Raw genomic sequence first — 15,542 nt, 5'->3', positions numbered from 1 at the left:
TTTTATTCTCCACTCACTTCACAAAGAAAGCCATTTGGTTATTATCTTTGGGGAATTTTCCCCATTTAGTTGTCGTCGTTATGATCTTTTCCGCATAAATTTGCTTCTCATGTCTTTATTAAAGTTACTGTTGAATATATTTGAAGCTTTGTTGATTTACAGGTGGTGAGAAAAAAAACAACAACAACAATTTGAAGAAGGTGATTTGTTGAGCCCTTCAGAACCTGCTCATCAGAATGTGTTCCTGTTGAATTGTGCAGACAACACTCGGGTCTTTACGTGAGTTCCCAGCCTTTGCCGTGTGCTGGAGAGTAAATCAATAAAACGCATTTGGTTTGTGAAAGAATAAAAACAACACAACTTCAATATGATGTGTGTGTTTGTTTGCACATCAGTGGAAATGGGCCTCTCTCCAGAACAGATGTTTTCTTTTCTGGATGTCGTGTGCCTGATGAGCCTGTATCGACTGTGAAACACGGGAGGATCTAAGCTCGCCCCGAGTTGCATCCAGAGCACTTTTCTTTAATATTTATTATCAGCGGTTAACAGCCGGGGCACATTATTTGCATAACACCTCAATATATTCAACAAAATGACTTGGCCCGACTCGGAGGGCTTTTTTTGACGGCAGTCCAGCTGCAGGCGGTGTGAGCGGAGGTATGAAGACACTTGTGGGTAAATGCAAAGGTCTCAGGCAGGTGAGAGGCTTCAGGTAATGAAGGAGAATTATAGCAGAGATGAAGTCGATATTCTGAGAGTCATTACAAAAGCTCTCATGAGTCTTGCGTGCCTGAGGAGAACTATCAAACCCCACAGAGAGCTGGAGCCGTTGAATGTTCAATTTTTGCCACCAGTAAAGTAGTAGAGAGTAGAATCACTTGGACTCTGATTGAGAGAACTTCAGTATCGTCTTTCAGCTTTTCAAAGCCAGCGCTGAAAGAAACCAAGGGAAATACATTTTCAGCCGAGGCTGAAAAGATGTTGTGACTGGTTCTTTATAGTCTGCGCTGAGGGTAACATACTATCAGAGTGACTTATAATACCCTTTAGAAAAGACGAAGAAGGAACAAAAGGCGAGAAACCAATAGGATCCAGTGTGGGGTATTGTGGTGCTGCGTTCCAGTGACATGGTGTGGGCCCACGTGCATTTAGTGGCCATGAAACCATGGTGGTCCAGACCCTCTGAGGCTCTTAAGGCCCCTGAAATGCTGTAGAAAGGGACACGTCACATCGCTGCTAAATTAAGTCCAGAGCATGAGACATAACCTCAGAGGAATAAATGGCTTCAATGAGGTAATGAAGACCCCCGGGGATAGATGGAGCCTTCCTCAACACTGTATTTTCTTCACCCCCATGCCTCAGAGTGTGTGCGCGTGTGTGTGTGTGTGTTTACTTGCAGTTGGCTGTTTGCGTACTCTGTCTCAGTCAGTTTATTTGCCTCTGATGAAAAGACCCTATAATGTTATTTAGAGAGCAGAGGCGGCCTCAATACGACTGTAGATCCACACTGTGTCTCATTAGAAGTGCAATTAGCAGAGAGAGGATTCTTGACCAGACTAAAGTGCACTAAATGAAACACCCAAGACCCTCTTCAATAATGTAGTGATTTTTTATTTTTTCTTCTTCTGCCATTCTGGAGCCCCTATAAGACAGCAGCGAAGTGTCAGATTATTCAATAGAGACGACTATTATTATTATTAAACAGAGGCTCGAAGGACGCTATAGTATCATGATAAAGATTGTTGGATGTTTCTGCTTGTTTAGTTTTATTTCACGTTCCCCTGACTGTCTGAAGAGGCTTACTGTATATATACAAACTATATTTGATAATTATCTTGGAATCTAAAACAAAAACAAACAAAAAAAGAGACCAAACAACTAACTGTGTCTCCATTGAAAAAAAAACAAACAATCCAGCAGCACAACTCCATTTAGTAACTACCTTCTGTATTACAATGAAAATGTCACGTCTGTCTTAAAAATAACCAGCTTGCAGCTTTCAATGCTCATTAGAACACCAACTGTGTATTTGTCCACAGCTGAAAGTATTCCACAACAAACAACTTACTTGCGTTTGAGAAACAGCCGGTAGAAACGAAAGCACACAAGTGTTGTCGAGATTATTTCATCTTTTTTGAAAAGTTGTACTTGTGACCCATTTTTGCACGCACATATCACAAACGGCAGTGTTTCACAGTAAATATTGAGAAATTCCGAGTTGGTTTTGATTGTTGAGGAGGATTTATTTCCACAATAAACTGTTCATTTGAAGCTGAAAGATCTGAAGTTTCTGTGACGGTGCTGTAAAGAGTCAGCAGCCACACTTTGCTGCAGACATTGAACTCACTCTGACAGATCACAGAGTTTGTAAGAGTGAATTGAATAATTACAGAGGATGCAAATAGAGCTTGTGTTGGCTTCCGCCACCCCTACAGGGGTAGTCATTATAGCAACATGGGGTCTGATTACCTGTCTGAACACAGCAAATGTCACACGGCTCGTACTGACAAATCACAATTCACCTGACGATGTCGTGTTTTCCCTTTCTTGTTGTTGCTCAACAAACATTTGGATGTACACTCACCAGCTATATTTGAATACGAGTCTCAGAAACATTTAACAGAAGAGGAAATTCCTTTTTCACAAAGGGGAACACAGTTAGTCGTTAGGCTTCTGTCTGTGAGGCACACAGACACAATATATCTTGATGTAAAAAGTTTTTAACCGACTGAAAACAAAGTGTAATAAACATCAAAATGGACAATTCCATGCAGCATAACTTTCATGGTTTGCAACAAAAGACCTGCTGCAGCTGCTTCTGACGTTCCTACTGAGAAACATGCCACTACGATAATCCCATAAATGTATTTATTCCCAAATGTATCTTTGTTTTAGAAGTTCTGGACATTCTTGTGTGTAATATAAAACTATCCAGTGTCACACCTGTTATTATATATTGGTCTGATGCAGAAAAACAGGAACAGAAGTAGAATAAATGCAATTTCGTCATATGATTGTGTTGCTTTTTTTTTTTTTGCTATAGTAGAGCTTAGAAACTTGACTGTGAGGCCAAAGTTAAACAACCAGCAGAGTAAAAACATTAATTTTGAGCAGGTTTTTTTTTTTTTTTTGTTGCAATCTGTCAAATATAAGTCCAATAGTTACTCTCCTGTTTTGATTTTCTCCAACTCTTGGGGGAAATATGTTGTTCCTTAGTTATATTTTTCTGCTGACAATACATGTTTCGCTGTGGCTAATATTGATGCTGTGCAGAGAGGTGTATCGTAACGACCAAAACGGTGAGGTGTGAGGCAAAAATCCACCGATGGAGCTCAGTGGACCCACTCTGTTGAGTCATAATTTTCAGTGACTTTGTCAGCATGAGCACACGCAGCCATCTGAGCCCACAGTGAAAACAATAAAAAAAATCTCCTCTGCTCGCTTTTGTTGCTTGCAGATGTCGTATAGATTTGACTACGACTCTCCGATTGTAATTTCTTTTGATGGGTAAAGAGTCTAGACGAAGCCTTTTTTTATTTATTTATTTTTATAGCAGTTTTAAGTTTATCTGCTGTTACACTGCACTGTGTATGTTGGCCAACAGTGCCTTCAGGGTGGACGTGGTCCAACATTTTAGCTCCCCGGGAACGTTTTCGTTCTATTGGTAGTTTGTAGCGTTTCCCCTGTGCTGTGCTTTGTTAGCGAGACATTTTAATTTTTTTGAATAGTCAGAAAATTATCTCAGGCTGTCTGTGGGACAAACGGCCAACTGGGAACCGCTCTCGCTGCAGAACAGATTCTGAGCCGCCATCGAAGATATAGCCACAATTACGTGTCTCTCGACTGAGACGGGCCAAAACCTCAGTGGGATAACAGCCTGAGCACAGTTGCTGATACGCTGCTGCACTGTTCAGGAAGGAGCAGCCGAGGTGTGATGTTTAAAAACATCCTTCAGCTGGAAGGATACTGAATATAAACAGCCCTCTGCATTTCACCCTGAGATTATTCTAAGCCTCTCCAGTGGCAGTGCCCTTGTTTTGTCACTTGTTTACGAGCGATTCACATGAGGAGGAGAGCAGATGTAATAGTAAAACACATTTGGTCGATGGATAAGAAAAGCAGTTGCCCAGTTTCTATCAGTAGGGAGGGTTTTTTTTCAATTATTAATGATTTGTTGGAGTTGTGAGAGTAAGCAGAAACGTGAAACAGTCACCTGTAGCTGTTTCTCTCCAGGAGAAAATAAATAAATAAATGAAACAAAAACACTCCAAAAGATTCTGTTTGTGTTGTGTATTAGGCTGCCGGGTCCTCCAGCGTCAACTGAAGCAGTGCTTGTAATTAAAATGCTGTTTAAACATTAAATTGTACTATTTAATCTGATTTGTTATAATTAATCAATCATGTATGACGCAGTGTGTACTTGAGTGGAGATGACAAAAGTACCACTCTTCACCTGTAACTGAGCAACCACTAAATGTAAATGAGCTCCTCAGTATACGTGCTTGTCAGCTTCTGTTATCCACACCCCCCCCCCCCACACACACATCCACATCAAGTCACCGGGGATATAGCAGAGCCATCTACTACTATGTATGTTTTAAGTCGTGTGGCAGGTTCAGTTTTAATGTGTCAGACTGCCGCTTTGAGCCTCTGCAGTGTATATCCTCCATAGTCTGTAATCCACTGAAATGTGCACTAAATGTTCAAGTACTCATGTTACTGCGGAAACCGAGGGGCGGCGGGTTGATCAGGATCCAGTATCCAGGGCTTGATTGATCTTGATGAATGCTTATTGGCACATTGGAAGTCTACGAGTGTGTGCAGGCACACGCCTCGAGCCGCTCTGGTTATTCAGTCTGCGGTTTGTGCCATTTGACAGACTTCTGTGATCGATGCTCTTTGTAAATGCTAAGAACGACATGCCTGACATCTCAGTCTTATTGGCATGATCCGGCTCAACCTTGTTTTTTTTTTTTTTAATGCTCTGCAGTTAATGGTTTGATGACAGACGAGTTATATATTGGTGATGGCTATTGAAGCATGTCTAAAGGTTAACAAGCTCCCAGATGCAGGTGCAGCATGCAACAGAGGTTTGGTGGCCAAGCTAAGAAAAATGGTAAATGTTTCAAAGATTTCAGTGCTTCAGCATTACTAAAGCGCTTTAGATTGTTGGTCACATTCACCCAATCACACTCACACACCGATGGCGACCGCCTCACCTCACAAAGCCTCTCGGGCTCCAATATGTGCAATTTATATACCATTGTCTTGCTCGGGGTTTGACAAAATGAGCGGGGTGATGGCAAAGCTCAACATTTTTTTTTTTTTTTTTTATCATCTATGATGATTAAAATCCATGCTTGTATCTTTTTATAAATGAAAACCGATTGCATATCATTTTGCTGAAAACCTTGAGATAAAAAGGGCAACACAGTTTGTACAAAGTTACCAAAATTGCCTAATTTCTAATCGAATTAAAATTCGGATGAATTTTCCATAAACAGTTCTCATGTAACCCCCCCAGAAAAAAAAAACAAAAACAAAAAGCATGTACATATTTGAACAGTCGTGCAAATCGGGACATTTTCAGCTTGTGTGATGCACAGTGTGAGTTCACTTGTGAAAGTGAGGTCGCATTTGTTTGTGGAGTGCGTGCGTGCGTGTGTGTGTGCGTGTGTGTGTGCGCGTGTGTGGACAATTAGGTGGCTCAGATGTGTGAGCGCAGGGCCCCCTAAGTGTGGTTGACCCGGAGTGCACACAGTGATACCATTTAAACCGCTCACTTAGTGTTCACGCATGTGTTATCGGGATACGGCGTGGATGGTTAAGCCACGGCTGCGGGAAAATTGCTGGATAGAAGAAATGCAGACAAGTAGGTGTTTACTGCCACTTATCCATGTTTGCGTCTTGCCTCTTCCCTGCATAAGTTGTCGTAATTGCTGCGTGAGAGCATCTAATGGGCACATAAGAGCACATGACTTTATGTGTCAACTTGGATTCGTTTACAGTGTTTTGGTGTATTATGATCGAGGTAAATAGTCCTCGACACGTTGCATTTAGATTATTATATATGATATTAATTGGGTGGGTTAATGGTGGTGGAGATGTGTCGTCAAGGTCCGATTAGTCCAAATGCCACAGCAGTTCCTGCTCGCCGTGTTATTTCTGTTTATTTGCCTGTCGTCCTCCCAGACATTAATTTTTAATGCGAGGCACGCTAAAAGGCGGAGTGCCAGATCATCTCTATCTGCAGAAGTGCACCAACCTCACCTCATATGTGGTAAAAAAAAATAATAATAAAAAAAAAAATAAAAAAAATGATGGTACAAGGCTTTCAGCAGAATCGGCGTCTCGATGTGTGCCAGCTCAGATAAAAGTAAATTGTGTATTATTAAGCGAGGACGAGCACTGCACGTCGTCTACTGCACGAATTGCTGCAAGTTGTGCGTATCTTCCCGTCCATCAGGGTGTTATATGGAGGCCTATTTGAATTGTTACTATGGAAACCGAGCACGGCTGTTGTACGGCAACACATATCCGGATGACTCTGTGTCTCTCTCTGCTCCCTCCTCTGCCGTCACACTTCTTGCATGATTTTTTTTTTTTTTTTAAAGATCTTTTTTAGTAGTTTTCCTTCACTGCCCTCTCTGAGTGCACGCACTGACCCATTTGCAGGCTTTCGATCGTTTCTTTTTTTCTTTTTCAAAGTTCATTGGATTGAGACATTTTCTTTCTTCTTATCTTAAATATTCTCCCTCCTTTTTCCTTTTTTCACACTCCTTTAACTTCCTCCCCAACCTCTGCTGCTCTTTTTTTTTTATCATCTTGTGCTAATCATGTCTTCTTTTCATCTTTCCTTCTTCAGCTGTGTTGCTCCCCGACACCTCTCTCCTTCACTCGCTCTCCCTCCTCCCTGCGCTGGCTTTCTTATTGCTGTTCCTTCCTCCACCTCCATCTCTTTTGTGTGTCTCTATTTATTCTCTCTCACCCCGCTCTTCTCTCTCCTCTCCTCTCTGCTGCCTTCCTCCCACTCGCTTCCTCGTCCTTCTTCGCTCTCTCTCTCTCTCTCTCTTTCCCTCGCTCGACTCTGACGTTCTCCCCCGTTTACAGTTAGCATGTGCACCTGCAATTAAGCCTGACAAACCCCCGATAATGACATATTTTACACAAAACTTGTTTGTTCTTGTGCAAAGATCACTTTTCCTCCTCTTTAGATTTTGTGCGAGTCGTTCTGGTCGTTCCTCCCGACGATCACCCTGTTTCACAGATTCGCTAATTTTTTGTTGTCTTGTCAGATTTGCACGCTCCTCACTGCTGTTTTTCTTTTTCTTGGACTTTTCAGTTTTTTTGGGGCGGAGGGCATTGAATGTTTGAACTCCACAACATAAAAGCTGCTTGATAAATAAAACATTAAAAAAAGGTGTGTGAGAAAAGAACAGGATCAAGCCTTTTAGTCCACCCTTCCATCATTTGTCTCCTAAAGTGCTGCTCAGTCATTCATTTTGGAATATGAGAAGAAGCATGTACTCATGAAGAGTCTTCATCTGTATCTATACAAAACAAGAAAAAGGAGAAAGTAAATTGTTCACTTGAATCTCCTGAGCAGCCACTATTTTCACATCAGGCTATGACTAATTGTGTTTCTTCCTGCCTGTCGACTCCCTCTGCTTACATCTTTCACTCCGCCTCTCTCTTTCTTTCTCTTCGCCCCCTTCCTTCATCATTTCTCTGCTGTATTTTACTCTGCTGATCTTTGTGCTTCTGCTAATAGAGGAGCACTAAATAATAGCAATAATAGTAAATAATAGGGCTGCTGTTGACTTCAAATACCAGCACGGGGATCTCAGAGGGTTGGAGGGAGCGCCTGAGCGGGGCAGGTCGTGAGGGTAAAGGGGAGGAAAAACAATAAAACAGTGTGTGTGGGTGAGAGGGAGAGACCAAAAAAAAATAAAGGACTGAGAGACTCAGTGAAGCTCAGTCTGAGTGTCTAATGGTCACTTAGCCGGGCAAGTAGTCCATGAAGCTGTGAGCCCGTCAATCTGTCAGAATGACACACACACACACACACACACACACACACACACACACACACACACACACACACACACACACACACACACACACACACACACACACACACACACACACACACACACACACACACACACACACACACAGAGTGTCATGCCTGCTCCGTCTTTGATGTGTGCCACAGGGTTCCTTGGAGGAAGTCACAGTGCAGTATAATGGATGTGGCGTTGTCACTTGATGCTCAATGGGAGCACAGACACCCCCCCCCCTTCTGAAGTTTGATATCCAGCTATGTGGGTCAATTAGTTTGGTTTGGCAATTGAGGTGCCATGAGTCATCTGTGTGCTCAAACCCTGACCATTATTGGGATTTATTTGCTGTATTCATCCCTTCAAGACTAGAGCACGAGCGCTATTGCGGAATATAGTTTGTGATATCAACGGGGTTTAATGAGAGGGCAAGCAACACTTGGAAAAAGCCCCAAAATAAAGCAGTGTATGAAATATATATCACATTCTACATGTGTATAAAACACATGGACACATTTCTGTCAAATATTGTTTTCACCGCCATTTGTTTTTTTTCTTCTTTTGTTTTTCATGATAATAGTTAATTGTTTAATTGTTCCTCGTGTGGAAATTTGAGTGTTTGGTAATTTGTAAATTGTAATTGTTAAATTACTCTGAATTAACGTTGACACATTAAGTAGCTGTGATTACTAAAGGATCATTGAGTTTTAGCCGGTAAATGTGATTGAAATGCTTTCAGAGTGCAGGCCTTTGAATGGGACTTTGCACAGTTGAAATAAGGTGTCAGTTCTTATTTTACAGACTGAAAATCTGACTCTATCATTATCTTAATCAGACCTTTTACTTTTTTGGGGATATATTGTAGTAGGTGTTGTCACGCACTACAAATGGTTAAAAATATTTTAAAGTCAAACCTGCTGGGGGTTTAAGCAGGAAGCGTCAGGAAAGTTAGAACAGGGATAGTCACATCCTGTTCCTGAAGGGGATTCTAATGTTGTGTCATTAATCAACTGATAGGAAACACAAGCTGGGATGAGATGGCAGTGAGGTTAGTTTTTATGTTATTGATCCAAAATCGGTCCGTGTGCAAGTGTTTCAGCACCCGGCTGTCCACAGACATGAGCCGCTCCCATCTGATTTTACTGTTGGCTGAGCCAAACACAGCGGACTGAGATGAAGTCAACAACAACCCCTGAAGGCGTCCTGTGGTTTCTGGCACTGGGAGCACAGCAGTCAACTAAGTTGCGAGTTGAAGCTGCTGTGGATTGAACATGTTCTGGCAAATTCCCCAACAACACCTTCCAGCCCGCTCATAGTTTGTACTTCCCTCAGACACTGCGAGTAGAAGCCCCCCCCCCCCCACCCTGCTGATGTTCCTGACATCTCCCATAAGACCAGCTGTACCCGAGGTGCTGAATCCCAGTTGTTTACAGCGACTTGTCAGGCCATGTCAAGGCTTCACAGTTCCATCCAGCCACCCTTCACATCCTCAGACCACGGAAATCAAATGTTTAATAGATCTTGATGTGAACTAATTCACTTCATCTTCATATTTTGCCTTTTTATTTTATACACAAGAAGAAGTAGAAGCAGTGCAACAATCCCTTGGACATGATATATTTTTTAGTACATTTTTAATGCTATTGATTTCACGAATATTTGCATGAGCTGCCAGTTTCTTTTCTTTTCGATCAACAATCACTACATTGCTATTTTACTGCTTTAGTTTGGACACCTATGTTAATTCTCATGAAAAGTTGAGCCGTGGTGACTTGAGGTCAAAGTTCACAGTCACTGTGAGCTCATCTGTGTCCTTATGCAGTGTCTTCTCAAACTTTGTAAGCACTATATTTAGATAACAATTATTCGGGAGGTCTTAAGGATGACCTCGTCACATTGTAGTAGCAGAAATTCGCTCTGTCCTCATATCTTGTTTCATTTTGTTGAAGCATCATGTATCGTGAATTGATTCTGGATAGACAAAACTCTTCCAGTTTTGGTCACATTTTCATTGTTCCACATATTTCCTAGGTATCTTGCATTGATGGCTTTCTTTTGTTTCTCTCCTCTTTCCCTGCAGGGACGGCATTTACACTCCTCCACAATGCTTGTCGGCCTCCGCCCTCTCTCCCATCTTCAGGACAAGCACTTGGTCTCCCCTTCCTCCTCGCCCCGTGCTTCTCCTCCTCCTCCTCCTCCTCCTCCTCCTCCAGACCAGTCTCTTCATCACTGTTACCCCCAGCCTCGGCTAACCTTGCCCATCCTCTCGTTGTCCCTCTCTCTGCTCCTGCTATCCGTCCTCCTGGTGCCTGTCTGCGAGTGCCGCAGGGGAGGAGGTCCGGGTACAGGCCCCGGAGGTTCCCCGGGGGGACAAGGAGGTCACAGGGGAGGCAACACACAGAGGGGCGTTGTCATCCCTCCTCAGTACTCTCCCGGCTCCCCGGCGCTGCCTCCCATCAATCCAAAGCTGATCAGCTCGCTCAGCATTGCTGTCATCCTCGTGGGCAACTCAAGTGATGTAGCGCTCGGGGCTGGACTTGAGAAAGAGGACTTCCTTCACATCCCTTACCCCCCCAAAGTCGAGGTGGTCTTGATGAACGAGACGGACCCAAAGAGTATAATCAATAGGATCTGTGCACAAATGACCAGAAACTCACTGCAAGGCGTCGTGTTCGGTGATGACACGGACCACGAGGCCATCGCTCAGATCCTGGACTTCATCTCTGCGCAGACGCACCTCCCCATCCTGGGCATCAGAGGAGGCTCCTCCATGGTCATGGCTGCCAAGGTAAGAAAGGGTTCGCTTCAGCTGGAAAATGATAAACGTCAGCATTGCATCGATAATTTCACCTCATTATCAGCAAGCCAAGAATTGGATTGATTGGCGTTTGATTGTAATCTTTGTGGCTTATTTTAGAATACTTGACTCGAGTGTGTAATTGTTGTGAGACGTTCTAAAACAATCACATTCAGCTTAACTACGACTGTCTAAATTATAATTGATTTACAGAAAATACATGTTTCGTTTCAAGTTAATCAACTTTTTGAATCAATCGCAAGTCTATATTTTGTTCCCTCCCCTCGCACTCTTTAATATGCAACACCAGACACGTACCGCTCAGTACTTTATTCAAACCGAGCCTCGCTGCTGATTGATTGTGCTTTTAATTGACCCCCCGTCTGAGCCCAACGTCATCCTGAAGCTCCCCACAGTGTGAAACAAAAGAGTACCGTCACAGTGGGTTGGATACGGGAGACGTGGCTTAAATCAGGCAGCACAAGGATGCCATGATGGGGAAACAAAACCCCCACAAAACTTTAAGACGTGTCTGACAGGACCAATCACTACAATGAGCCGTCTTTTAAATGTAAAGCAAAGCAGATTCTCTACAGTGGCCATTTTATGGTACGGATGATAGCATTTCAAAACATTGCAGGTTCAATTTAGTCATGTTGAAATTAGTTCTGTTGTTTTGAAGGCCCGTTCTCTGACCTATCACCTTTGGGAAAGTTGTTCTCCTGTCTTTTTGTTCAAGTAAAAAAAAAAAAAATCCCCAATTATCTCATTTGTGTCTAATAAAGTAGCATTTCTGTGATTATATTTGATGAGAAAATATGAAGAGTAAGGTGGAGAAGACAAGTAAACCTATGAAACAAAAACAAAAATGTAGATATGATTAACTGGCGGTGTATTATATCTTGACCCTTGATTATTATCATCATCCATCACACTTGTGATAAGTATCTTCACAATATAGTGCCGTGGAGCATCTGGTGATTCCCACCTGTGACTAAGACACAAGGCAATATTTTGGTCTCTTTTATAGTTTATATTATTGGTCTGGATTTCTGTTCACTTACTTTTCAAGCTTGATGTGACGGGATTGAATCGCCTCGACTGGCTGAAGATCAATTAAAACAAAGTTGAAGATACTTTTCCCAGGTACTTCCAGTCGAGACGTCTCTCATGTTGCTGTCATGAGTTGTTCAGGATCAATGAGGTGCTCCTCCTCAGGTGAAAAGGAGTTTCGTGAAATAGAAACACAGCTGCATCTTACAGGAGAACATAGCTTTAGGCCTCGTTTCTGCATTTGTTTTGTTTCAGAAGCGTTCCACGTTTACACGTTAACGTTTTGAAAAATGAGAAAAAGCAAAACGCTGAAAAAATGAAACCACACACATGCACATTGCAGAGAACAATGCACTATGAACAATTTTTTAAAAAGCAGTACACTGATGTTCGTGTGGACAGACGAGGAAGTTGGATTGGTATTACAGGTGACTATCAACTGTAAAACTACCAAGTCCTAGGAGAAAATGGAGGCCGCCATTGTTGTTATTGCTGATCTACTCGCACATGTGCAAAATAACTATTTACTATGGCCGTGGCGTGCATGCGCTGTAGCAATGTTTTCAAAATGTTCAATTTTTTTGCACTTTCACAATGACGAAGTTGGAGCATTTTCAGTGGCTCTGAGCTTTTCATGTGCCTGGACACACAACACATAAGGCTGAATATTTCAGGACAACAACCAACTCATATGGCAGGCTGTTGTAATCTGGAAAGCAAAGACTCGGCAGTCATTTGTGAAAAATTACTTAGATCACTCTGAATAAACCTGAGGAAGCACATCGGAACCGGAGAGAGCTGCTCCGATGTCCTTGTCATAAAAGCAAAATGTTTAGAGATATTGAAACTGCCTGTCAGGCTCAGAGACATTCGGGGGGAAAAACATTCAGTGCCTCTTTTTCTTCTTCTCCTTCTGTGAATGACTTTTTGCATAAAAAAAAAAAAAAAAACAACCTCTTCTAGTGGAATACAAGTACAGAAAGATTAGCACTATGAAGGTATGATACTGTGGGGCTGAAGAAGGAGAACACAGAATAAACAAGTGAGGGAGGAGTGAAGGTTATGAAATAACTCATGTGGGTGTCAAGGAGGAGGAGGGGTTTGGACAACATATAATTACCACATTTGAGAACTGAAAAAGAGACGGAGGCCATAAAGCAGAGGTCTCAAACTCAGATCCTACAACCCTGCATGTTTTCCACATCTCCCTACTTCCACATGGCTGATTGCAAAGAGCAGCTGGTTATCTGGCTTTGTGCTGAATGTGGTGGTAAACCATCAGGACATTCAGGTGTGTTACAGAATGCTGTTGGCATGGCAACAACTTGCTTATATATTACTCTCTGCATACTATATAAATAAAAGCAGCAACAGAGGGAGAGACAGACAGGGAGGTGGAGAAAAAGAAAGAAATGATTATTTTGGACTTTGACAAAAACAGACAGAGAAAAAGTCACGGTTGTGAAAAGATGAGTAAATAGGTTAAAATTTAAGATCAGGTAGAAACACAGAAAGAGGCTCATAACCAGGGACAGGGAAGTATTGAAAGGTGAGTTGTTGTGTCAAGAGGATTGGTGTCGCAAGCTGTAAACCTTGAGTTATATTTTAATAGCTTTTCAATCATTCAACTTGGAAATAAATAAATAAGAATGTAATTCAAAAACAAAATTTTTGAGGTGAAGAAGTTAGATATTTGATTGAAAACAACCTCAATGGTCCCTCTTTTTTGATTAAAATGCCAAAATCAGCAAAAACCCCATAAAAAAACCCCAAACCAACAAAAAAACCCTGCAAAATTGTTTCACTTGTCTTTGTTTTCAATTGGAGGCAATTTATGACGACATGTAAGTATCTGTCATTTGGTTCTTCGACAGTTTTCAGACTCCTTCAAACATAATCAAGTGATTAATTTCAACTATAAATGATTCATTGAAAAAAAAAAATACCACTTTTCAATAGTGTGAGTGAAAACTGATTATTATCTACTTTTATATATATAATATTACAATAATATAATCACTCATTCGTCCCACCTCTCAAAGGTAAAGTGCACATAAAATAGGTTCTTCAAGTACTAGTTGATTCTGATGGTTTGTCATTATAATTACTCATTGGGCGGCTGTGGCCCCGTTGCAGGTTCATTATGCCTCCTCTCCCTGTACAGTGTTCTTGAATACCATGCACTTTTGAGACTGACGAAGCAGTGAAAATGTGATACCTCGAAGCTGCGACTCCACCACTTGGTCAGAATCCGATTGTAGACTGTGACATCGCGACAGCGTGAATTCATTACAAGTTAGAGGTGTGTGTGTATTCGTGCGCCTTCACCTGAGTGATTATCCAACATCAATAAATCAAATTCCCTTTGGGTTACAAGTCCATTCCTCATCAGTCCCACGTTGCATCTAATCAGTTTTCTCCCTCTGAACTGCTTCACTTCGGGCAAACTTTACCTCGACTCGTGCCACTTGATTTCTCCATATCTAACCGGCGAGCAATTCGATTTCCTTTTAGAACAACAATGAGCACACGCGCCCTTTTTTCATGGCCTTGGATCTTTAAATGACATTATTCCACGCGCTTCGCAGAGAAAAAGTGACCAAATAACCTGGCTCGATGTTTTGCACCTTTATTTTCCTTCCCGGAGCCTCATTGTAATGAAACTGTGACAGACGCAGGTAGGCCCATTATGCTCCAAACAATTTGCATGGTTCCATTTAGCCATTAATTCACTCCATGCCATGTGTTGGTATTGGCATAATAGGACGACTCGGTTGGCTCTGGCCCACACTCAACTCTGGCTCCAGAGTCTAATGAGGTCTTTCAGATCTATTGTTGGACTTAATCTATGTGTGTTTGTGTGTGTGTGTGAACACGTGGAGCTCGCTGGTGTTCAATGATAACAGGCTCTTTTCTGTATTTGGGGAGATTACGGTAGTTGTTTCTCCCACAACCGCCAAATACCATTCCTCATAAGTTTTCTTCTGCGTTTTAGCTCATCCATTCAAAACTAAGCACTATTTTTTTTTTTTAGCACTATGCAGGGCCCTTATAACTAACTTGTTTAATATAAATCTCACTTGTGTGTCAATCGGTGATAAAAACTTAGTGAGGCCTCTTGTGGTGTGATTCCTCCAATTGAAAGGAAGGTAAATACTGTGTAGAGAACAACCAGACCGCTGTCTTATCACTTTCGGACAAAAGAAAACAAAAACAAGTTTCTATTCAGACTCGGGTCTCTCTGTCATTGAAAACTGATTCACCACACACTTTGATCGATTGCTACAATTATATAGCCTCTCTATCTTAAAATAGGTGTCCTTTTCACCTGTGGGGAGTTATAGTACGACGGACGTGATCAGAGGAGTAAACGTTGTCATATAACTATTTAGGCCACGTTTTTCTGACATTAGCCGCTTCCTGCTATACGTAGCTCATCCCTGGTCCGTCGCAGCCAATGATTGTTTGAGCCGAGGGTCCAGGCTGCCAGCTCGTCTTATTGGTTTCAGTCCCAATTTGTGGTTTGATGAGCCCTCTCCTTTCATTGTGCATGCACTACGTATCCCATTGTGCTCGCCGGCTGAACAAAAGGGGATAATAGACTACATCTGTAAAGCCCCCTTTTGCAATTA

At 42.0% G+C, this 15,542-nt stretch overlaps 1 protein-coding gene across 1 annotated transcript in view; it reads left to right on the top strand.

Annotated features, from left to right (window-relative positions):
- The first annotated feature begins 10,146 nt into the window (after positions 1-10,146).
- Positions 10,147-15,542, top strand: part of grin2bb (glutamate receptor, ionotropic, N-methyl D-aspartate 2B-b) — an 86,832-nt gene continuing 81,436 nt past the window's right edge. Inside the window, exon 1 of the mRNA XM_080519336.1 lies at positions 10,147-10,848. Within this exon, the coding sequence (XP_080375462.1) occupies positions 10,165-10,848 (684 nt within the window). The 5' untranslated portion in view covers positions 10,147-10,164. The remainder of the gene's footprint in view (positions 10,849-15,542) is intronic.

The sequence above is a fragment of the Blennius ocellaris genome (assembly GCF_963422515.1).
Source record: "Blennius ocellaris genome assembly, chromosome: 3".
NCBI lineage: Eukaryota > Metazoa > Chordata > Actinopteri > Blenniiformes > Blenniidae > Blennius > Blennius ocellaris.
Note: the sequence above shows the minus strand (reverse complement) of the source record. Positions and strands in the feature narration are given on the sequence as shown.